The sequence below is a fragment of the Elgaria multicarinata genome, chromosome 21 (genome assembly GCF_023053635.1).
Source record: "Elgaria multicarinata webbii isolate HBS135686 ecotype San Diego chromosome 21, rElgMul1.1.pri, whole genome shotgun sequence".
Lineage (NCBI taxonomy): Eukaryota > Metazoa > Chordata > Lepidosauria > Squamata > Anguidae > Elgaria > Elgaria multicarinata.
Window position 1 is genome coordinate 5,536,145 of NC_086191.1, and position 24,352 is coordinate 5,560,496.

The window sequence follows — 24,352 nt, forward strand, 5'->3', positions numbered from 1 at the left end:
ATTAGAGGTAAATAGACTTTGTGTACACTCAGAGGCACATTTTCCTGAGATTATTTAAAACGGGTGCAAAATCTTAGATCCAGAAACCAAATGCAGCCTTCCTGAGGTCCTGATCTGAACATTATTTTATTTATGTTCTGCCCTTCAAACAGTTGGTTTGGAGGGCTATTATTATTATTATTATTATTATTATATTTATTTGTATCCTGCCTTTTGCCCAATACTGGGCCTCAAGGCGGACTTACAAAATTTAAAACATATACATTTTAAACTTAGGGAAAGAAATGTACAAAAATTAAAATACAATAAAAATACAATATTAAAACAGTAAACGTTTAGCAACAAGATCAAGGGTCAATGACAGCCAACACAAATACAATTGTAACAGTAAGAGCAGCAGATTAAACCAATTAGCAGCGCAATGCTCTGAGTGTCTACTCAGAAGTAAGTCCCATTGCATTCAATGGGGCTTATTCCTAGGTAAACCTCATCGATGCAGGATTGCAGCCTAAAATTCAGAACTTAAAAGGCCTGCGCAAATAAAATTAAAAAGAATTTGCCAAGCAAGCCCCTCTGAGGAAGGTCTTCTCCTGAGCACACGCTCAGAGACGTTTTGCATTAGGTCATAATGAAAAACTGGTTTCTGCTGCATGGGGAAGCCCTCTGCACATGCATCTGAGGCATCTTGCCCTGAGGTTATTTTAAACAAATTTATTTTGCTCAGGGGGCATGCACTCTGCACACACTCAGAAACATTTTGTCCTGAGATCATTATTAAAAATTGGTTCTGCTGCGTGAGGAAGCACTCTGCACATGCATCTGAGGCATCTTGCCCTGAGGTTATTTTAAATTAAGTAATTTGGCTCAGGGGACACGCACTCTGCACACGCTCAAAGACCCTTGCCCTGATGCCATTGACAAGGCTCCCTTCTGCGCATGCTCAGGGCACTTCCCCCACCCCCGTGCTTTTTTTTAAAAAAAATACTTTTATGATCTGAGTGACACTTTCTGTCAGATGGCCCAAGCAGATAATGCCCCGCCTACCGGCTGCTGCCTCATTGGACCCACGAGCCACTCCCCTTATTTCTATTGGCTGAGGGAAGTGCTCGTCTAATTCGAACGTTTTCTCTCCCTGTCGCCTTTTTTAAATTATTTCCCGTTGGGGGCTGAGCTTTCTTCAACTGCCCTGTCAATCACTGCACAGAGCAGCACCCGATTGGTCCGCCGTGATGTCACCCGCCTCCCGGAGCTCGTCTCGTGATTCAATAGGCGCGCGGCTCGTCCATCACGCTTGGACGGTTGTGGGGGCGGGGCCAACGTTAGAAAGGGGGCGGTGGAGGCGGCGGCGGCCATTTTGGCTCTGCCGCGAAAGTGACAGGAGAGCGGGGAAGAGGGCGCCGGAGTAGGAGCGCCGGCCTCGCCTGGCCCCAGCGCTTCGAGCCCTCTCCTTCCGCGGCCTTCCCCCTCTGTTCCCCCGCGCCCCGCCATGTCTGACACGCTCGGCGGCGGCGGCCGTTCTGACGAGACCGGCGAAGAGAAACAGGTGAGGTCGGGGAGGGGGAGCGAGCGCTGGGTCCGACTTGCGAGTGTGTGTATGAGGGAGAGAGTCCTGATTGGCCCTGCGGCCGCCACTCCTCGAAAAGCTGCCCTCTGATTGGTTGTTCCCCCATAACGCTCGGAGCTCATTGGTGGGTGCATTCCAGCTGCGCGGCCCCTTCCGGTGTTTGGGCCCGTTGGGACTATAGAGATTAGTCGCTGGGCGGGGGGCAGAGAGGTTAAGAGTGACAGACTTGCGCACCCTGTATTTCCGGTTGAAAGAAGCGCACCCATCTACCCTTTCGCATCTCTATGATGAAAAGCCCTATATACTTTTACGTGGAAAAGCAAAGGGTGAGAATTTAGTTCCGTTTGAGGCTGGAAGTGGGGACAAAGGCTGAAATGGTGAGTGACTTAAAAATAAATAAATCCTACCTCTACACCTCTGTTGCCACCCCCCAGGTGTGTTGAACTACAACTCCCATCATCCGCAGCCAGTACATGATGGGAGTTGTAGTCCAGTGGGGGGGCACCAACCTGGAGGGCGCCAGGCTGGTGGGGGCCGCTGTGTATGGTAAGAATTCTAATCTGGGCATTGTGAGTGAGGTGGGGGTATGGTTCCCTGAGTATTACGGGGTACTGAAAGTGGTTCATCGTTTGAGGTTCTGTTTCAAATCTGCAGTGGGGAGATGCTGATGAGGCAGGAGGAAGAGGTGGCAGCAGCAGCATGGGTATCTGAAGGAAAAGATTAATAACATATACTGTTCTCTATTGCAATGTTATCTTATGTAATATATGCATGCTGTTAATACTGGTTCTGCAGTGAGGAAGACCCTGAAGGGTGGTGTGGAGCAGGGCTGGGTAGAGCGGTAAACCTCGCAGTAGATCAGCACCGATTCCCGACTCCTAATTCTTTAAACTATTGCAGCCGCAAAATTACTCTTCCCTGTATCCCCTCCATGCACACTAAATTATACTGCTGAAAAGAAGCAGCACTGGGCTAACCATGGGTGGATTTTTCTGTGGCAGCTCTGTGAGCTGCTCTGTTCAATTTTGTACTCTCGACGCATTCCTGAGCTCATAATTCTATGTATTTTGCACCAGGCCCCGGTTAGTGGATCTAAAGAGGTAGATCCTGCAAGCATGAAGTCTGCCCACTCCTAGTGTGGAGTCTGCCATCCTGGGCATATCTGGGAACATGGGCAGGAGGGTGCACCACCGTGGCCTGCTATTGCATCATGGCCTGCTTGTTCATCCCTGGCCGATGGCTGCTTGGCCACTGTGTGAACAGAATGCTGGACTAGATGGACCCTTGGTCTGATCCAGCATCAGGGCACTTCTGATGTTCTTATAGATGTACTTGTACTATCTATAAGAATAGATAGTTGTTGTTGTTTTCCCCTCTCACGTTTCCTTTCCCCACTCCTCAAAGAACCCGAGAATTGTCTTTTAAAGAGGGTGCTGGGAAATTTCTCTGTTAGGGGTTTCTAAATGCCTCCCAGAGAACTGCAGTTCCCGATGGAGAGGCAACGACTACTCGGCCAGTTTTTAATGTCTGTGTGTCCACTGAATTCCAGGAATCTCCCCCAAACCTGTTTGAAAGCACTCACGCTCAGCATTTCTATCGGGGCTGCCCGAACTTGTTGGCTTCTGTGGCAAGACTACTGTGCAAATGCCGGATGTCATATAGAAGATGAAACGACATTGTCTCTGCCTGTGGTAAAACAAACTCCCTAACCCTTTGAATGGGCGAGAAGACGCCTGCCCTTGGCTAGCTGAGAATCTCTCTTTCAACTGATGCAGGGTTTTTCCAGTTTCATTCCTGCTGTGGCTGGGAGGCCTTGGAGGAGCAGAATCTGTGTGGTCCTGATTTGCCTTCAGGACCCAATTCCAGACGTATTGGGCTGCTGACTGACCCTTTGTCAATAGCGGGCTGGTCTTTGTGAAGCACACACCTTAATGACAGTCTTGGCGAACAGGGGATAAGGACTGATCCGAAGCTGCCTTATGCCTGGTACTGTCAACTCCGATTGGCTCTCCAAGGATTCTGGCTGAGCACTCTTCCCTTATCTTGCTAACTGGGAAGGCAGCTGACTGGTCGTGGGATCTTCTGTGTGCAAAGCAGGTGCACACAGAAAGAAGCAGGCACAGGCTTCTTTCCCTGTCTTAAATCAGGCCGTTGATCTGGCTGGATCAGCCTTTCCCGACCTGCTGCCCTCCAGATGTGTTGGACTACGACTCCCAGCATGCCTCAGATGGCTCGGGGAGTCAAAGTCATCGGAAGGACTCCAGATTGGAAAAGGCTGATCTAGCAGCGAAACTACCGTGACCTACTCTCAGCAGCTCTCCCATGAGGTCTGGGCGTAATGGGAGTTGCAGTCCAACCCATTTCGACGGTACCACGTTGGGGAAGGCTGTACTAGGGAAATTCTTTCGAATCTAAGTTGGCAGCCCGGGCCAAATCTGGGCCTCAGATTGCCAGCCTAGACTTCTCCCCACTACTGGAAATATTTGGCTTTGGACACAGAGAAGGGGGAGATGGGACAGCGTTCTGTCTATCTGTAGAGCGGAAAAGCTGAATGCATCTACTTAACCCTCTATAGTTCCACGGCAGCGTATCCTCTGATGCTGGTAGGGGAGGTGGGGAGACCTATCTGAGCATACAGAGCTGCATTATAGGGAGTCAGGCCATTGTTCCGTCTTGCCCTGCGAAACTGTCTTTTCTGGCTTGGCAGCGGCTTGTCAAGTTCTCACGCTGGCTGGAGATTAGACCTTGGACCTGCCAGGCCAGTGCTGTACCAATGATCTCTGGCCCCTTTCTGGCTTGCCGCTGCTGGAGACAAAATACTGGGATCTGAAACAGAAACCAGCAGCTTGCCTAAACACAGGCTAAAGTGCCTTTGGCAGAGGTGGAGCAGGTAATGGTGGAGCCCGTTCAAACGTACTCAGGTGTCGGGCTTCAGCACATCCCCCTCATTTTCTGCGGAGACCCCGTTTTCATCCATAGGCGGCTAACTGGGATTCCGGCCTCCAGAGCTGCGGGTGCGAGGGAGCACCTGATGGGACATGTCAAACTTGGGTTACTCATTTGCCCCAACGCGGCTCAGGAGCGGCATCCCAGCCAAGCTCAGAAATGGCTTCGGGGAGCGCCGGGTGAAGCTGAACGGCACGGCAGAATTCCAGGGAGCGAGAATCACCGGCAGGGTGTCCAGCTTGACAGGAGCCGAATTGGCATCCGTCAATCTCGGTTGCGCGTCTCCTTCAGGCTGTCAACATCATCGACTTCACTAAGAGGAGGTCAAGGTTGTGTGATAGGAAGCTGAACTTGGATTTATTTGGTTTAAGAAAAGCAAAGTGCATTTATCAAGGTGATCCCTGCAGAGGTGTCGCCTACCCTGGCCAATTCACCATGTCTGGGAATTATGGGAGTTGGGCACTAGGTTAAGGAAGACTGCCTGAATGGAACCTCCAGGTTCACTGACAGTCTACCTCTTAATACCAACTGCTGGAGGATCAGCGATGATGACCTGTTGCTTTCAAGTTAAATTTCTGGACATTTTTAGAAGCGATGGGAAAATCCCATTTCCCCTTCGTGGCTATTCTGCGTGCGTTTTCCCCTCTCCGGGCATTCACCTCTGCACTTCGCGTCCTGCTGCTTTCCATAAGCTTCTGGCTGGCCCTGGGGCAGGAAGGCCGTGCCGTATTGGTAGGGAGAAAGCCAGACTGCCGGGCGAGTGTTCGTGTGCACCAAACGAAACTGGATGCTGCATTAAGAGGGTAGCTGGACCGCCTTCAGGCCAGGCTGCTGCTCTGTTCTCTGAAAGGCTAAGAAAAAGCTTTTGCAAGCCGTGACTCTTGCTCACAGGAGCTGTTACCGAAAGAGCGGAATGACTCCAGATTTACTTCCAATTGCTGCGCTTGGACAAAAGTGGTGAAGACAAGTGGCCCTGCCTGGAGGCTTAGAATTGGAGCGGTCTGTTGGCACACCCAGAGTAGAGGCTTCCTCTGACACATCAGCCAAGCAAAAGGCCAGTCTCCGCCGTCTCACATCATTCCTCCAAGCGAGTGCTGGTTCTCCTCCTCCTCCTCCTCCTCCTCCTTTTTTGCCTTACTGTTTTTGAGTTTTTCCAACTCATCTGCTTTTTCGGAACACTGCCCACAGTACAGCAAGGAGCTCAGCCATCGCCTGGTGATCGAACCATTCAACCATTTCCCGGAGTTGGGGGTGTCCTTCCGGCTGTTTGTTTCATTTCACCCGTCGCCGAGAAGAGAGGAGACTCTTTTGGCTTTAAAGATAGCGCAAAGCATTCGTTTCTAAAAGGATGTCCCATTCGCCCAAGCTCAACCACAGAATGTTCATCCACCGCCATTATTGTGCGACGATATAATTCCTGTCTTTGGTGCTACAGATTCCCAGCAAAACACCGTCGCCGTTGGTTGAACTGCTGTGATGTCATGGAGTGCTAAGGGGCTTGTGGCGTTGGCAGGAAGCAGAGTGAACAGACGACCGGGGTTGTGCGGGCCAAGGACAGAGCAAGGGGTGTGTGCGTGTGTGTGTTGCATTTTACCTGCGGGCTGGCCCTTGGTGCTAGATGTTTGACTGCACGTTCCCCTGTTAGAGCATTCGAACAGTACAAGGTGAACTAGAGCTAAGAGCAGGACGTGTCCTGAACCAGTCGCTGCATTTAGTGGCTGATGGTGAGATTTGCACTTGAATATGTTTGCCCGGTGCCGACGTGGTCGTTTTGGGGATGCCAAGTGAAGACGTCCTTATTTTCCCATGCATTTGGACATGAGTTACGAGCCAATTGCTGTGGGCTGCTTTTGTGGTATTCATTCTAGGCAGGCGGTGGAGGAGGAGATTTTGTCTATCGTATTGTTTTATGGTCGTGTTTTCATAGAATCATAGAATCGCAGAGTTGGAAGGGGCCTACAAGGCCATCGAGTCCAACCCCCTGCTCAAGGCAGGAATCCACCCTAAAGCATCCCTGACAGATGCTTGTCCAGCTGCCTCTTGAAGTCCTGCAGTGTGGGAGAGCCCACCACCTCCCTAGGTAACTGATTCCATTGTCGTACTGCTCTAACAGTCAGGAAGTTTTTCCTGATGTCCAGCTGGAATCTGGCTTCCTTTAACTTGAGCCCGTTATTCCGTGTCCTGCACTCTGAGAGGATCGAGAAGAGATCCTGGCCCTCCTCTGTGTGACAACCTTTTAAGTATTTGAAGAGTGCTCTCATGTCTCCCGTCAATCTTCTCTTCTCCAGGCTAAACATGCCCAGTTCTTTCGGTCTCTCTTCATAGGGCTTTGTTTCTAGACCCGTGATCATCCTGGTTGCCCTCCTCTGAACACGCTCCAGCTTGTCTGCGTCCTTCTTGAATTGTGGAGCCCAGAACTGGACGCAATACTCTCGATGAGGCCTAACCAGGGCCGAATAGAGAGGAACCAGGACCTCACGTGATTTGGAAGCTGTACTTCTATTAATGCAGCCCAAAATAGCATTTGCCTTTCTTGCAGCCATATTGCACTGTTGATTATGTTTATTTGAATTATGTTTATTTGAATTTTTGCTTATGATTATTTGAATTTTTTATTTGAATTTTTATTGGAATGTTTATTTCAATTTTTGCTTATGATTTTTGATTATGTTTATTTGAATTTTTTCACTAGTGGTTTTTCCTGTGCTATTCATTATGGATTTCTGTATTTGTGTGTAGGGCCAGTTCTACACCAAGCAGGATATAACACTTTGAAAGCGGTATATGGAATGTGTCGTGGGCCCCAACAGTTATCAATACGGTTATAAACCATTATAAAGCACTCGTGTAGATTTTTTATTTATTTATTTAACGTATTTCTTCGATTGTAAGACGCCATCGATTGTAAGACACACACTAATTTCAGTACCACCTACAGAAAAAAAAACCCTAAGACATACCCACGATTCTAAGACACACCCCATTTTTAGAGATGTTTATATGGGGGGGAAAGTGCGTCTTAGAATCGAAGAAATAGGGTATTTATTTATTACATTTTTATACCGCCCAATAGCCGAAGCTCTCTGGGCGGTTCACAAAAATTTAAATCATGAAGAGCATAAAAACAACCAACAATCTAAAAACACAAATACAAAATACGATATAAAAAGCCCAACCCAGGATAAAACCACACAGCGAAAATTGATATAGGTTAAAATATGGAATTAAAACAGCAAAGTTTACATTTAAGGTAAATTAGGTGTTAAAATACGGAGAACATGTAAAGGTCTTCAGCTGGTGGCGGAAGGAATACGGTGTAGGCGCCAGGCGGACCTCTCTGGGGAGCTCGTTCCACAGCCGAGAATGCCTAAGGCCTTTTGAGACTGTTTTTTGCTTTGGGAAGCAAAATCTTAATAATAATAATATAATAATAATAATAATAATAATAATAATAATAATTATTATTATAAATGATAAGTTGTTGATGCAGATCTAGCATTCCTTGCAGTGGTCTCTGCGAGGAAGCGTAGAAGGCTTGCAGTGGTCTCTGGAGTTTTTCTCAAACCTAGCAAGCATCCTAATCCTATTTTTCAGTTTGTCCTCAGCACCGGGAGTCCCTGAGCTGAGCTCAGCTCTTTTCAGCCCGTTGGAGTTGTTGCTGGCCATGGGACTCTGCACCAAGGAGAGAGAAGGGAACCCTTGTGACCTTCTACGCTGGGGTGTCGTGAGCGTGAGCCCGAGAACAGCCGGGATATTAACCCACGTTGCCCTTCAGAAATGCCTTTTTGAACGGGGGATAAGAAACGTGAGAGAGAACGTGACAAGCGTTGGGTTTCCTTTTTCAGGCTGGACTTTTCAAAGTGACCCGAGTTCTGCTCTTCGGACAATGCAAGTCCGCCGGAAACTTGGTTGATCCCCTTTCCCCCATGTGTAGGGCAATCTAGGAACTGCTCCAAACCAGTCCTCCTCAACCTGGCTGGGAATGATGAGAATTGTAGTCGAACACACATGCAAGGTATCAAGTTGAAGAGGACTGGTTTAGGTGGCCTTTGAATTCCATCCACTTCTGTGCTTCCACTATTGTGAGGAAAAGGAGGCGGAAGAGCACTCTTCCAGACTGAAACTTGTTTTGTGGCCTTCTGTAGGATTTATGGCTCACTTTCTTCCATACAAAAGGCTTTCTGGTTTGTTTATGGATCACGCGGGCCTCTGACCCTCCTTGGTTTATTGTGCCGGGCTGGCCGGCCTCCTCCTTGAGTCAAGAAGGGAGTTGGCTTATGCAGGAAACAGCTGTTGCCACCACGTTCCGGGATAGGTTTGGGCGGAAGGCGGCTGCAAAGTGGCGCAAAACGTCAACCTGTCCTGTCCCGAAGCATCCGGGCAAGTGCGCATAGATTGTAAAAGGCGGTTTTCTCAGGCCTCTTCGACTTTTGGAAAAGGTGGTGTGCACTCAGAGGTGTTGGGAGGTGCTGGTTTGTTGGACAAAGGGCAGCTCAGTTAGTCAGTGGAAATGCCGCCCACCGGCATGCCAGTCTGAAAATAGCTCGGGATAGTCTAACCGGCCCCCTGGGATCCAACATTGTCCGGCCTCTTTGCATCTCTTATTCCCTTTCACTGAATGGAGCAGGGCGGCTTTGCTTGCTCAGAGCGGGGGTGTTGAGAACCCGGCCTCCGTACCGTGACAGCGCAAGGATTCAGACCCTGGCCTGAGCACCACACTGTAATCCAACCTATGGTGGCTGGGGGTGATGGGAGTTGGAGTCCCATACATGCACAGGGCACCATTTTGGGGAAGGCTGATCTAATGGCCGAACCACAGGGATCTCCCCCTCCCTCTTTCCCCTCCGAAGCGACCTCGGTGGACACACATCGCTTGGGAAGACTGCATTCTCACAAGCATCTTCACTCTGGGTAATGCCTCTGCGTTAGAAGGGTGGGGCGTAAACCTTTTTTGTAAATCCGGAGTGCGGACGTAAGACTTGACTTCTCTGCCAGCCCTGGTTTGCTCATTGAGAACCAGCCTCACGAGAACTCACTTCACATAGCCTCTTTTCCCCCTTTTAGAAGCAAAATTCCCCACCCCATCTTTTTCATTTTGGGAGCTAGCGTAACCATGCTTAGTTGTTAACCCAGTTCCCTTGTAACGACGGTTTGAAGATCGAGACGACGTTTCTTTCCCTTTGCTGTCCTTCCCATTCCAGACACACACACGCACGCACACAAAATAATTCCTCTCTACTCCTCTGCTCACATTTACCGTTTCACAGACGTTAACCACGGTTAATGCTAACCTGCTTTCCTCACAATCGTGGTGTGCAAACCCACGTGAAATTATGCGCTCTAGTCGTTTGCAAGATTTGCCAGGACGCGGCGCTTCGCGTTGCCGGCTGCGTTTGCAAAGGAAGTTCCGTTTCCACGGGACGGAATGGTTCGAATTCAGCTCTTGATTTCCTGCGCCTTTCCCCCCTCCCCCTTTTCTTTTAGGATACGCAAGAGAAGGAAGCCGTCATCCCGGAGAGGGCGGAGGAGGCGAAACTAAAAGCCAAATATCCAACCTTAGGACTTCAGAAGCCTGGAGGTTCTGACTTCTTAATGAAAAGACTCCAGAAGGGGGTAAGCGTGCCCCCAGGGGACTTCTTTTCGAAAGCTCGGAGCCTGTGGGCGATGCTTTCGGCAGGGAGGGATCACTTTGGGACCGGTGGTGGCTACAAGCCACGATAAACCAGAAGCACGGTCCCTTGCGGATGAGGCTACTGAATGTTTGGGGGGGGGGGAGGTGCTGCTGCTGCGTTGACCTGCTGTAAACCTTGGGGGGGGGGGATTCCGGCAGGTGGCTATTTCAAGAGAACCTACTACACCAGCTAGACCATTGCTCAGATCCAACAGACATTCCCCTTCACAAACCCCACTGAGATGAAGGGTGTCTCTGGGTTGGGATCTTCAGTGCTTTATACTGTTGCCTTTGTGGGGTGGGGTGGGGGTGGCAAAGACCTTAAATGGACGGAGCCCCGTCCCATTGCTACCGCCCAAAGGCATCCTGGCGCTGAATCCAGGATGCGGTCGCCAGAGTTCGGTTTTTAACGCCAGCTCTTAGATCTCCGGCGGGCGGCTAGGAATGTCAGGCTGCCTTTTCGTCAGAAGGCCTCTTTTCCTTAAGGGGAGGCAGAGGCCCTCTTGTTTGCCCCCCCTCCCTGCCCCCCCCCCCCCCCCCAGCAGCCTCGGCGATAAGCAGTGTTGCCGCTGGCTCTACGGTTGCTCACTGAAAGGTTGATGGGGGAGCGGAAGAATCCTGCGAGCGGTTGCTAGGCAACCGCACGACACTCCCCTGATGCTTTTGGGTGGTGGCAGGTTACTATCCATAATTTGTGGCTGTGGACCAGGCTCTTTTGCCGGTGGGCCCGGCGGTGGCGTTTCCTTGGGCTGAATTTGGGCCCCCTCCTCCTCTTGTTATTATTATTATATTTAGTTGTATACCACCTTTTGCCTGATCGATCGTGGCCCGTCTCTGGGTCTAAAACCCTCTTCGTATTTCTCCCACCCACCCACCCGCCCCTTTCCAGCAAAAGTACTTCGACTCCGGAGATTACAACATGGCCAAAGCAAAAATCAAGAACAAACAGCTACCTGCCGCAGGGACGGACAAGAACCTGGTGACGGGCGATCACATCCCTACGCCCCAAGATCTCCCGCAGAGGAAATCCTCCCTCGTCACCAGCAAGCTGGCAGGGTAACCTGCACTCCCGATGGGTTTCTTTTTCTTTTTCTTTTTTCTTTTCCCGTTTTCGTTTTGGGGGTATTTTTTGGCTTTTATTTTTTTGTCAGACCGATTGAACTTTGCTGTATCGTAGGGCTGGGACACACGGAACTCTCGTCAGCCGTTGGAATTGTCCGTGGCCCTCCAAACCGGAAGCCGAGGCAGGGACTCGTTTGCAGGACTGACTTGGCGCTGGGCCGGGCCGGGTATGTGTGGATCCCTCGGGTCAACGCCTGCTTTTCTGACTTGCCGTTGCTCTCCCTGGCAGGGCAGAGGAAAAGCCACCGAATTAGGCTGTCCTAATTTGTTGCAGGAGCCGGTCTGCGAGCCACCGAGGGAAGGACAGCGTCACAATATTAATCATAAGAATAAGACTCAACAGATATATCGATTCGTAAAACGCTCTGGGGGTGCCCAAAGCCATGGGTTTAATCCTTACAACAGATTTGCGAGCTAGGTCAGTATTTTTATCCCTGTATGGCTTTGGGGGTGCATGGGGGGAGGGCGAGAAAGAGAGGGGTCCCTAAAGGTCATCTTTTTGAGTTCATGGCAGAGGCGAGATTCAACCTTGAGCCGCGTCACTATGACAGCTCTTGTAAGGTTTAGTCTGAGCTCCCATGTAGCCCAGCATCCTCAGCGCCCCCGCCCCCGAACGGCCGGCCACGATGCATCCGAGAAGCCCCTAAGCAGGGCGTGAAGGCCAACAGTCCTCTCCTCTCCCGGCGTTTGTCCCCGGCGCACGGCGTTCGGAGGTAGCCTGCCTCCAAACATGGACGTTCCATGGAGCGGTCCTGGCTGATAGCATTTGGGAGGCCCTGCCCCCTCTGGTAAGCAGGTGGAAAAGAAGGGAAGGAGCAAATTCTCAGGACGCTGAACTTTTTATTTGTAAGTTGAAGAGCCCGACGGGTTTCGGCCTGCATCTTTTCAAGGCCTTCGTCAGGAGGTTGCAGGAAAACGGCTGCAAAAATCCTATCAACGGAATGCCTTTCTCAGATCGTTAATAGTGGGAGAGACATTCCGTTCATAAGGTTTTTGCAGACATCTTCCTACAACGCCCCCTGACGAAGGCCTTGAAAAGATACAGGCCGAAACGCGTCGGGCTCTTCAACCTACAAATAAAATTTTTAGCATCCTGAGAATGTGCTCCTCCCCTTCTTTTCCACCTAATTTGGGTGTTTTTCTCCCCCTGTTTTTATTTTCCCCTGGTAAGCAGCCTGAGCCTCTCGAAGCCTTGTCGGAGCACGATGTGGGCGGAAGCTAGGTCTCCAGGTGACTGGGACTTCAACTCCCAGAAGGCCCTGCCAGGTCAGCCAACAGCCAGGAATGCTGGGAGCTGAAGTGCAAAACTTCTGGGGAACTACTTTCTGCCTTCCCCTACCCTTAAGGCGCAGGTTGAGGCGCGTGTCCGGCTTGCCTCTTGGCCTAATGGATGCACACGCACTCAAGAAGACCCATCCTCTGTGTGTGTTTCCCGCATCACCCCAGGGGAGGGTCTGCGTCTGCCCTAGGAGGCTGCCCGGCCTCACCTTGGCCCCACGTGGAGCTTAAGACGTAGGCCCGCCTTCCCCAACCTGGTGCCCTCTGGATGTGTTGGACTACAACCCACCAACCCACCCCATTATCCCCAGCCAGCATGGCCAATGTCAACATCACTTCGGCGGACTCTAAAGGACGTAAGGTCCCAGGTAGAGAACAAAGCTTTTATTGGGTAAACGTAGGTAGATTTAGGGAGCATATGCAAAGTTTCATAGGACAGTGAGCAGGGGGTTGGACTTGATGGCCTTGTAGGCCCCTTCCAACTCTACTATTCTACGATTCTCTGATTTTCAACAACCAGACAGGTGAATAACTGGTTCAGGCTGGGGGTGGGGTGGGGTCGTGCACCTCCCCAGAAGCCGATAATGGCTTGCAGCCAATTCCCATCGCTCTTGCTCATATGCGGCCTCAGGGGCAGAGAATTTGGTGGCTGAAGTATGCTGAGATCTGCCAGTTGCCGCCCCCCTGCTGCACATCAGTCTGTCTGATCAGTTTGGTCCCTTAGAGAGCTTTTGGGGGCAGGGGGTTGGACAGGAGTTTGTCAAACCGGGCTGTGCCCTCCTGCCTGTTTTTGAAACGAATAAAATTCTGTGCCAAGCAAAGCGGGGATCTGCGTTCTGGACCAGCCACGGGAATTGTAGAACCACACAAATGCTTGCTGCTTTTCGGTCGTTCTGATGATTGGGTGGGAGAAATCTTAAGTCGGCCATCCGTTGCCTGGCTTCTGACATTGCAACAAAGTTTCCCAGTGTCCTTTTGAGCCTCTTTTCGTAGCCATGAGGACTAGGAACTTGATTTTTGTTCTCAGCTGAACGCTGGGATTCTCAGGATACTGAATTCTGCACCCACTTCCTGTAGCAGATTGCAGGATGTGCACCGCCCTGTTCCTAGGCCGTGAGAATGACTTGTTCCAACACTAACCCTGACCCCAATTCTGTTCTTTAAGCGTCAATGTTTAAGTGGTTTTTCAATTGTTTACAAATAAATATCTATCCACTGCAGTCAGTAATCACCGATAAAATAGTTCTTATGCCGAAGGAAAGCAGGTTAGATTCATATTTGGGAAGAGGGAATAAGTGAGAGAATCACGTTCGAGGTAATACAAGTGCTTGACATTTAAGGCGTGGGATAACGGACGAAGCAGCTTAATGGGTTATATTCCTGGATATTTGAGGAATCGATTTGGCTCCCGCCCCGTGGCTTCGTGGTTGCCCACACTGTGAAGCATCAGTCATCTGCATTTGGCCCTTTCAGGGTCTCACTGTCTCGAACGCTTTCCCCTGAAAATCTTTAGCTGAGTGTGGCTGCTACATGTGAAAATGCCTCCTTGGTTCCTTGCTCCTCCTCCTCCAGCACTTAGTGGATCTTTAAATGAACAAGATGCAGTGCCTTAACTGGGATGAGTTGTCACTAACCTTAAAAATTAGTTTCCGGCACTCACAGCTGACATAAGACCTGGGGGAAATCTCTGCCCCAGTTCTTGCTTTCCTGTCACCCGCCCTAGATCTCTTTTTCAGCCGTTTTTTTTTAGTTCCCACAAGTTATAGGTCGTTAAGACCGTGCCATCAGCCTGTGGTGAAGTAAAGAGAAGCAGTTGTTCCTGATAACGGTCCGTAAGTCCCTTGGGAGACTTTGCGTAGGGATACTTTGAGAAGAACAGACTAAGAAGGCGCAAAACGCCAACGTGCTGCTGCAGAAAGGATGGATCTGCAAGTTGCTTTCCCCGCTAAAGCCTCGTGTGGCACAGAGTGGTAAGCGGCAGATAGTGCAGCCGAAACTCTCCCCACAGCCTGAGTTCGATCCCAGCGGAAGCTGGTTCTCAGGCAGCCGGCTCAGGTTGACTCAGCCTTCCATCCTTCCGAGGTCGGTAAAATGAGTACCCAGCTAGCCGGGGGAAAGGTCACCGTGACTGGGGAAGGCAACAGCGAACCACCCCGCTACAAAGTCTGCCAAGAAAACGTCGGCGAAAGCAGGCGTCCCTCGAGGAGTCAGCAATGACTCCAGTGCTTGCACGAGAGGTTCCGTTCCTTTCCTTTTTCCTGCCCCCCCCCCCCCCCCCAAGGCTTTGTCACGGCCTTCAGTTCAGAGTTTGGCCTTGTTCTGGATGAGAAACAGGTTTTTATTTCATTAATCCCATTACACTCCTGGGCTTTTGCCGTGTGAAAGATTTGCAGCCAAGTTCCTTAAAATGGGAGTGACTTTTTGCATCCTCCTTTCATGAACCGGGGAGCCCTTTAGGGCCTAGCCGTGCCAGAGACACGAGCTGTGGGGAGGACACCCTGCCCCTCTGACCTATCGCAGTCCTGCTCCACCCCCTCTCTAGCGTGAGGGATTTCACTGGCTGCTTCTTTCGCCCCAGCCTGACTTCACGCTCTTAAGGACTAGAAACGTGGAAATGGAAAGGTTTGGGAGACTCTGTTCGGCACGTGCTTGCAATCCACGCTGCCCACACGCTCCGTGTGGCTCATTGCTGTTTGCCCCACCGCCCAATTGGCAACGAGATCCCTGGGCCTGCGCACACTGGCCGGGGCCGTGACCTTGATGGACTGCTTTTCCCCCTTCAGGGAAATCCTCCCATCTTTCTTAGGGGCTGCTCCCCAGTGTCTCTGCCCCTGTCTGTGGCTGTGCTTGGCTATGGATCTGAGGTTCTCCTGGGCTGCAGATTGAACCCCAGAAGGTTTGGAGTGTCCGGATGGATTTGAATTAGAGGTACAACAGGAAAGGGAGAGCGTGTTTCTTTTTTCTTTTCTTTTTTGGCTACCGTTGGGTTTTGAAATGCGTTTTTAGGGTCGTTCTAGACTGAGCAAGGCCAGTCGGAGGGCTAAGGTATGTGTGCTTGCAAAAAAGAAGTAGGTTATTAAAGAGGGATCACAATCAGGCTTCCTAGAGCAAAAGAATATCAGCCCAGAAGTGTTTGTCCCATTCTTTCCTCCACATCTGTCTCTCTGCAGTCCCCCCCCCCCCGGTGGCTCCTGTTCATTCCCCTCCCTCCTACCCTGGCTGTGTAGTCTCTCTCTCAGTGGGCTGTGTCAGCCATAGAGCCTCACTCAAGGGGACGTCCGGGGGCCACGGGCATGAAACCAGCGTAGGAATCCAGGTGAGGAACGTTTTCTTCCTACCTGGCTTTTGGTGTACAGTAGCAGCCTCCCCCCACCACCACCACCGGGCAGGTCCATCCCAAGCAAGCTTGTGCTTACGAAAGGAAGCGGGCAGCGCGTCAGTGGAGAACCGCAGGTCTTGGGCGCGTCTGTATTTTTTTTTATAAAACCCAAGTTAAGACATGAGGACACCGAGATCTCCCTGCCTGCTCCCCCAAACCTGGTGGTGTTTCTGAGCTCTGGATACATTCTCTTAGGATGCAGCCCTATGCAGTTTTAGACAGAAGAAGGTCCTACAAACTTGCGTGGGATTTCGCCCTTAGCCTAGGCCATTACCCCGGGGCTCACCCTGGATTAGCTTTCTATTAACACCGCTGTTGGGGAGCTAAGATTTGGGGTTGCGGAAGGTATCTCCTGTTTTCTGCCTTCCTTTGCTCTGATGCTTTTCCTTCATCCCATTCTGGCACGTCGGTTCATCTGCCTTTAAATCTTCCTTAATTTGAAACGTGTTTGACTGCTCGCGTGTAATAACGAACTCGATCTGTAAGATAACTCCCAATTCTTAGCAAAGCAGTAGCCAAGACTTTCGTATCTCTCCACTTTCCCAGATTGCAGTGCTGCCTTCCACGCCTCCTTCCTGTTCATAGAATCATAGAATAGTAGAGTTGGAAGGGGCCTACAAGGCCATCAAGTCCAACCCCCCGCTCAATGCAGGAATCCACCCTACAGCATACTTGACAGATGGTTGTCCAGCTGCCTCTTGAAGGCCTCTGGTGTGGGTATTTCTGTCGCTGCCGTCTCAACGCTGCTCACGCTAGATCAGCCCTTGCCCAACCTCCCATCCCTCACGATGTGTCCGACCACAACTCCCACCATCCCCACCCGGCATGGCCATGTGGATGATAGGAATGGTAGTCTGACGCCACGCCGAGCAACCTGTCGCGATTTTGTGCTTTCTCGCTCATCCGATCCGTGCACCTTAACTTTACCGTGAGGTTTTTAGAACTGGTCACATCCGGAGGCCGCTTCTCGGTTCCTTTCTCTCGTCTCTTCCGCGAGGATCCTCTTCTATCCTCAAAAGCCACCCCTGCTTCTTACAAAAATCCTGCTCCGGTCCGTGCCCTCGGAGCCTGTACAGGCCTCCTTAACCGATACTGCTGTTTGTCCCAGCCATACCTGTAAATAGATAAGAATCATATATATAAATATAAATATATATATATAATTTTTTACATCAGCTTCATCTCTCTCTTGTAGTGTTTGCTTTTTTCTAAAAAATATATATATATTAAAAGAAATTGCAAGAAAACCCAACCTCCCCCACTGCTCATCACTGACTTATCGGCCCGTTAGATCCATTCACGCCGCACGCTTGGAGCGTAAAGCTACTCTTTCGGGCAAGGTGGTGGATTTGGGGGTCCTCCGACTTAGTTTGGGTGTTGGGCAATTCCAGATTGTGCGTTACGTTTATCCCAAGGGGAAAGCGGAGTGCTGGGTGTGAACGTTTTTGAGTGTGATGACGTTTGGAAATAAAGTAACCCATGTCTCCACCCATGGCTGCTCCGTTTGCTTTGTTCTCTCCTGTCGCACGCCCTGCACTTACGGGGCTCTTCACTCCCGGTTCTACTTCTGTGGTCGCTTTGGCATTAACTCGGATGGTTCTATGAATCACTCCGGGTTTTCCACGCTGAGAATATTACAGCTTTCTCATGCTTTGGTTCCGGCAATTCTAGGGCAGGTTATAAAACAACTTGGGACCAGGATACCTGAGAGAGCGCCTTCTGTAAACCGCCCAGAGATCCCTGGCTATGGGAGCGGTATATAAGTGTAATAAATAAATAAATAAATAAATAAATGTTCTCCCTTATCATCCTGCCTGATTACGGAGGTCGGCTGAGGACATGCTCCTGGTGGTTCCACATGGATCTAGGGCCCGATTGGAGCCCACCAGGAGAAGAGCCTTTTGCGTGGTGGCTCCTTTTCTTTGGAACGCCCTGTCCCTGGAGGTCAGACAGGAGCCAACACTGCTGTTTCCGGGGCCTCCTGCAAACCGCTCTTTTCCAAGAAGCATTCTTTGACTGACAGCCAAAGGTTATCATTTTTTAAACAGAACGACATAAAATCATAAAGATCATAAAATCACCGTTATGATTTTAATGGTGTTTTAATTTTTGTATCTTTTACTGCACCGCACCGGAATCTGTTTCAGATATGGAAGGTTATACCCATTTTGTAAATAAATAGTTTAAATGGTATATAGCTCCTTATAAAACATCTCCATAAATGCGGTAAGGAGCCGGCTGCAAATATTTTAGCCGAAACACGTCTATGGCCACACCTGCGAGTTCCTCACCTGTAGCCACTGGCAGAGATGGGCCCTAGCAGGCTTCTATTTTAGGGAAGAGTTCACACCAGTGGCACTGTCTCGCTCCTTCCCCTCTGCTCAGCTCTTGAGCAGACAGATGCTGAAGCAACGCCTGTCCTAGACACCGCACATCTTTTTTTAAGTGTACCGCGAAAGAATTTAAGCATGAAAGAGACAGGCATGCGTACGGAGCTCACTGTTTTGTGCACCCTTTGGCCGAGAGCACAGATTGGCTGCCATATAATGGGAAGAATGGCTCTCAGGAATCTTTAAATACGCCGGGGCAAGGTAAGGATTTGTAGGTAATTATTCAGGTTTTCTGAAGTTGTGTCTGGAAAGAATTCCGATATCCTCGGCTAGTGCTGGTTCTTCGGGTGCCGTGAGCTACGTGGTCCAAAACCGTCCTATGAGCCCCCAATCCTGGAAGATCAAGATGCTATTCAAGCTGCCGTGTGGTGTATCGCCACTGTCCTGAGCGAATTGGATTGTGTGTTTTTTTTAACCCCGGAACGTATTCTAATGCAACCTGGATTGCGTGTTTTCAACTTGGATTGGTTTTTAATGCAATCCCTACACCATGCAAATCATAGAATAGTAAGAGTTGGAAGGGGCCTACAAGGCCATCGAGTCCAACCCCCTGCTCAAGGCAGGAATCCACCTTAAAGCATCCCTGACAGATGGCTGTCTAGCTGCTTCTAGTGTGGGAGAGCCCACAACCTCCCTAGGTAACTGGTTCCATTGTCATACTGCTCTAACAGGAAGTTTTTCCTGATGTCCAGCCGGAATCTTCCTTTAACTTGAGCCCGTTATTCCGTGTCCTGCACTCTGGGAGGATCGAGAAGAGATCCTGGCTCTCCTCTGTGTGACAACCTTTCAAGTATTTGAAGAGTGCTCTCATGTCTCCCCTCCATCTTCTCTTCTCCACCGCCCCATAGCTGAAGATCTCTGCGTGGTTTACAAAAGTTCAAAACATTGAACAATAAACCGGAGCAGGAGGAGGGGTCTGCTTAATGTATAGCTGGTGCGGAAGTGAGAATGAAAGGAACCAAACAGCTCAATCCTAGCCGGGTCTACTCAGAAGTAAGACCCGCTGAGATCAATGGCACTTTCTCCCATGTAAGAGCATACAGGATCACAGCCTTGTTGTTTATTTGAAGCCCTTCAATTATTATTTTTAAAAGCTATTTATGGACCATTATTTATTTCATTTCATTTGTATACCGCCCCATAGCCGAAGCTCTCTGGACGGTTTACAAAAGTTTAAAACACTCCTAAATCCCAGCACAGGGGCGTAAGAGAGCCATTGTAATTTTCTTCGTGTCCAGCAGAGGGTAGAAGCGGTTGGCTGAGATTTTATAAAGTCGGACAAACTTCGGTTTGGACGGTGGCTCTGCATTTTTAAAAGTTTAGGTCATCGCATTCTGTCTGGGAAGTGCAGGGATGGAAGGGCAAAGTGCAAAGGACTATGGGAATTGCTCCTTGAGCCAAAATTTCGATCTTGGAAGCAACTTCTCGCCACTCAGTCTCATCAGACAGCTTTTTCTGCACACTAAAACATGGAATGTGAAAATCTCTCTCTCACACACACACAGGTTAAGGTGTTCTTTTGTTAGTCTACTGATGAATCCCCAGACAGTCAAACAGTGGCCAGCTTTAAACTTAGAGCTCCACACCTCTCCCGTTTTGGGGGGGGGGAGTGCTTTTGGCTCCCTTGAAATTTGTTCCCACCCGCCACCAAACTTCTGTGGGTCTCCCCCGCCGCTGGCAAAATCCAAATCTCTTCCTACGCCTGTTGTTTACAGCGTCAGCAGTTGCATTTTTAGACGCCGGGCCTGCACAGCAACCTGCTTGCGTTTTGCTGTTTGCTTCCAAAGGTTTAATCGCTGTTTTCTTTCCCCCAGGTGCTTTCTTGGAGCCTATGATTAAGCCGGAGGGTGTCACGCTTGTCATACCACACATGACCAGGGTGGGGGAAGGTGAGGTAGGGGAGCTTCACTCATCCAGGTTCGTAAATGTTTAAAAACCAGATGGCTTAGGACCAGTTCCTGGACCTGAAGCAGAATATGAATCCTGTGCCCAGAGATTGGGGTGGGTGATGCTCAGACCTCACCCACCCATTCTCTGTCCAGATGAGCCCCGATAGAAATGGCTCCGGTTCATAAGTCACATGTTCCGTTATTCAACTTTTGGACCACTTAGCAGAATATTGCAGACTGCTACTCTGACTGTGTGTGTGTGTGTGTGTGTGCATTTCTTTCAAGGAGTATACTCTTACTGACAGCATCTCTCTGGGGTCTTAGACTGGGCATGCTGAGATCCTTTAAACTGGAGGTACGGTCCCTTTCTTAGGGGAGGGGGCCATAGTTCAATGGTACAGCCCCTGCTTTGCAGTAGGTCTCGGATTCAATGCCTGGCATCTCTAGGTCAGGGAAAGCTCTTGCATGGAGGGCCACTGCCAGTCCGTGTCGACAGGACTGGGCTCACATGCTCCCTCTGTTCTTTACAAGGATCCTGGGAGTTGTATTGCAGAGTGAGAAGCGGAGCATTCTCCAAAAAGTCTGCAGGGACATGTTTTCAGGTGCCGCTCGACCGCTGCTATGTACACAGCAGGAAAGAAGTTCTGACGCCTCCCCTACCACGACTTACAGGGACCAGAAAATATGGACGATTCCTGGGAAATCGGAACATTTGGAGAACACGCGGTCCCCGAAGCGAAGCCCTGCGATGTAATCGACAGCGCGGCCTTCTCTGTGTTGACCCAGAAGTCGGCTCCCGCTGTGCTCCGTGGAGATCACACCTGGGTAAGTGCGTAGGTATTCACAGTCAAAGTGAAAGCCATAACAGGGCTCCCCTTCTGAGTAGGTGTCAACGTCGCTCTAAAGTTCAGCCTTGTGCGAAAGTGAAACTTGCACGTCAGGCCAGTTTTTTCCACCCCTCGCTTGGTTTGAGGAGACGCCGCCTCAAAAACGCCGAGCTTCGATTTGGGTAAACGTGAGACCATGCTAGCTTTGCCCTTCTACCTGCCCCATTTTCGTTTGCGTCGCTTTACCTGGTCAACCGAGGGTTCAAATCCTTGCAAGGGGTGTTGAGTCTTCAGCCCTGAAGGGCACAACTTTCGGAACTGAAGGGGGTGGTTAACGCAGGATTTCTCCATTTATTGTCCCAGGAAAAAGGAAGGAAGTTATCTCTCTGATCTGCTGACTCCAAACCCCTAAATAACTCAAATGGAATGCATTGTCCAAGGCTGGCCTTCTGTTGCCTTCAGGCTCTGAGTTCGTAAATCAAAGGGCTTTTTAAAAAAAAGGAACGAGGATCTAGTACTCTAGCAAAAATTAGGGGCATCCTGTGGTACTACAGATTTATTTACTTATTTATTTATTACATTTTTATACCACCCAATAGCCGAAGCTCTCTGGGCGGTTCACAAAAATTAAAACCACGAAGAGCGTCATAAAACAACCAACAATCTAAAAACCCAAATACAAAATACAATATAAAAAGCACAACCAGGATAAAACCACGCAGCAGAAATTGATATGGATTAAAATACGGAATTAAAACAGCAAAGTTTAAATTAGGTGTTAAAATACTGAGAAAATAAAAAGGTCTTCAGCTGGCGACGGAAGGAATACAGTGTAGGCGCCAGGCGGACCTCTCTGGGGAGCTCATTCCACAGCCGGGGTGCCACAGAGAAAGCCCTGCTCCTAGTAACCACCTGCCTCACTTCCTTTGGCAGGGGCGTACGGAAAAGGACCCTTGTGGATGATCTTAAGGTCTGGGCAGGTACATATGGGAGGAGGCGTTCCTTCAAATAACCTGGCCCCAAGCCGTTTAGGGCTTTGAATGTTAGTACCAGCACTTTGAATCGGCCCGGACGTGGATGCTAAAGAATTGATTGGAACGGGGCTTTCGTAGGCTTGAGACACATTTAATTGAAATGTGTTTAATGCTAGACAAATCTGAATAGTTGCATGCACTCCAAACATCCTTATCTTTGAAGGGCAGACATTTTTCTGGTTCTTCACCCTGGTAAATCGCTCCTTATTTTTGGTTTCGTTATTTATTATTATTATTGCCTTTTGGGGTGAGTTCTTCCAGGATTCAGCTCCTTCCTCCAAATCGCTAGAAGTTAAAATCCCTGAGAGGAGAAAGGTAGTTGCATCTTCTCTCTAATGCACATGGACACCTGAGTGGGCGTGGGCGTGAACACCTGAGTGGGCGTGAACACCTGAGTCCTGGTGCCATTTCACATCCTGCTGCAGCTGAGGTGTACTTTGAATTCTTGCTCATCTGTTTCAGGGCAATTAGATTTTTATTGCCTGATCTTTCGACCGGAAAGCTCAGACAATAAAACACTTTCTTGGCTTCTAAGCATCGCGGGTGCCTTCCACATGCTTTGGACTACTTCTCCCAACAGCTGCAGCCATTTTCAGGAATGATGGGAGTTGTAGTCCAAACCCACTTGGAAGGCTGACCTAGCCCAGCCTCCGGACAATTCGGGCTGCAGCAAAATGAAGTGGGGGGATCTGGAGAAGGCAGAACCGGCTGCAACGTTTCAGGCGGTGGCTGGTGGAATCAAGTTTTCGAAGCCTCCCTATGTCAAGAGCTCCTTGCAAGTAAACAAACATTTAAACAGAAAAAACCAGCATAGCAGGAAGTAGGCGGGGGTGCAGCCCTCCCCGCCGCCCCTGTGCAATGCCCTTTTGTGGACGAAGGCCATCTGAAGACGTGAGCTGCAGTCTGCCAAAAAATTTCTCCCTCTCTCAAAATACTAGAACTCAAATGGAGTCACCCCATGAAGCAGATTGATGGGAGATTCAGGACAGATCAAAGGGAGTCCTTCACACAATGCAGAGTTAAACTATGGAACTCGCTACCACAAGATGGTGTGACAGCCAACCATTTGGATGGCTTGAAAAGACGGTTGGATAAATTCCTGGAGGAGGAGGCTATCCATGGCTACTAGCCCTGATGGCTATGTGCGACCTTCCAGGATCAGTGGGAGTAATCCTGTGTGAATGAATGAAAACAAGGAAGTTAAGGAAACAGATAAAAAATGCAATATTATATATACTAAAATATGTTAAAAATAACATAGAGCATTTCAATAAACTGGCTTTATTGAGCATTTTCTTTCTAGCATTCTGATTGTCTTGTATTTTTGTACTTGTGAAATGCTCTGTGTATGTTATTTTATAACATATTTCAGTATATAAAATTGCAATTTTTTATCCGTTTCCTTAACTTCCTTGTTTTCATTTAGACTGTGTTCGGTTAAGGTTATCACCTCTTTGTTGCAGCAGTAAGCCTGTGTGAACCAGTTGCTGGGGAACATGGGTGGGAGGGTGCTGTTGCACCATGTCCTATTTGTGGGTCCTGGTTGACGGCTGGTCGGCCACTGTGTGAACAGAGCGCTGGACTAGATGTTGGTTGGCTCATTTGCGTGAAAACCTAAGGGTGCACATGACTGGGGCCCAGTTGACACCAATGGAGACCCAGACCCATCTGCCACATCCTAGAAGAATAGTTATGCCATCTAGGGGGCATTTTTTCTTTTTTGGCACTGGAATAAACCATCCCTTGTTTATTCCCTCCCCCCCCCCCCCCAGCAAAATATAATTTGTTCTAGTTCGGCTTGGTAGACATTCATGAGTTATTGGTCCACACCCAGGGCAGGGCGAACGTTCCCGTGGGAGCAGTAGTATTGCTTGGTCAAAGATCAGCTTTAACGTCCCTAGAAATGATATTTCAGAGTAGACTTTGCTCTTTTGCAATAGAATCTTTGATGACTTGGCTTCAAACTTGACTGATAAAGAGGTTTATGAGGAGCTATTCAACAAGGACATCGTTATTATATTATTAACCAGTGTTTAATTTTTCAACATCATACAAAAAGTAAACATTTCTCCCATCTCCCTCCCGTCTTAGGCTGCATTACGGTTGTTTTCTTTTGAATCGGGAAAACTCTAGATCCAGGATTAAGAGAAGGGGAACTGGGATTTGAATATATGGGGTGGAGCACGTAACCCTGTAGACCTGTTGTCCGAGACCCTCTCCACTTTCAAACCTTCCTCTGCCATCATGAGGAC

At 49.4% G+C, this 24,352-nt stretch overlaps 2 protein-coding genes across 3 annotated transcripts in view; one reads left to right on the top strand and one right to left on the bottom strand.

The window, feature by feature from the left end:
* The first annotated feature begins 1,332 nt into the window (after nt 1-1,332).
* On the top strand, nt 1,333-17,448 carry ENSA (endosulfine alpha). Of its 2 annotated transcripts, XR_010026383.1 has the most exons (4): nt 1,333-1,543; nt 9,995-10,123; nt 11,071-12,099; nt 12,478-17,448. XR_010026383.1 is itself a non-coding variant. In XM_063145808.1 (3 exons), the coding sequence occupies exons 1-3, from the start codon at nt 1,487-1,489 to the stop codon at nt 11,239-11,241; spliced, it is 357 nt and encodes a 118-aa protein (XP_063001878.1). In that variant the 5' UTR covers nt 1,333-1,486; the 3' UTR covers nt 11,242-17,448. The 2 variants fall into 2 exon arrangements, 1 of the variants encoding a protein (XP_063001878.1); XM_063145808.1 differs by having other exon boundaries at nt 11,071-17,448.
* PSMB4 (proteasome 20S subunit beta 4) overlaps nt 11,250-24,352 on the bottom strand; it is a 242,579-nt gene continuing 229,476 nt past the window's right edge. The window contains exon 8 of the mRNA XM_063145806.1: nt 11,250-11,265. The gene's annotated coding sequence lies outside the window, so the exon portion shown is untranslated. The remainder of the gene's footprint in view (nt 11,266-24,352) is intronic.

Coding starts and splice junctions, on each gene's coding strand:
- ENSA (XM_063145808.1), top strand. CDS start 1,487: ATGTCTGACACGCTCGGCGGCGGCGGCCGTTCTGACGAGACCGGCGAA. Junction 1,544..9,994: donor AGACCGGCGAAGAGAAACAG/GTGAGGTCGGGG, acceptor CTTTTCTTTTAG/GATACGCAAGAGAAGGAAGC. Junction 10,124..11,070: donor TGAAAAGACTCCAGAAGGGG/GTAAGCGTGCCC, acceptor GCCCCTTTCCAG/CAAAAGTACTTCGACTCCGG.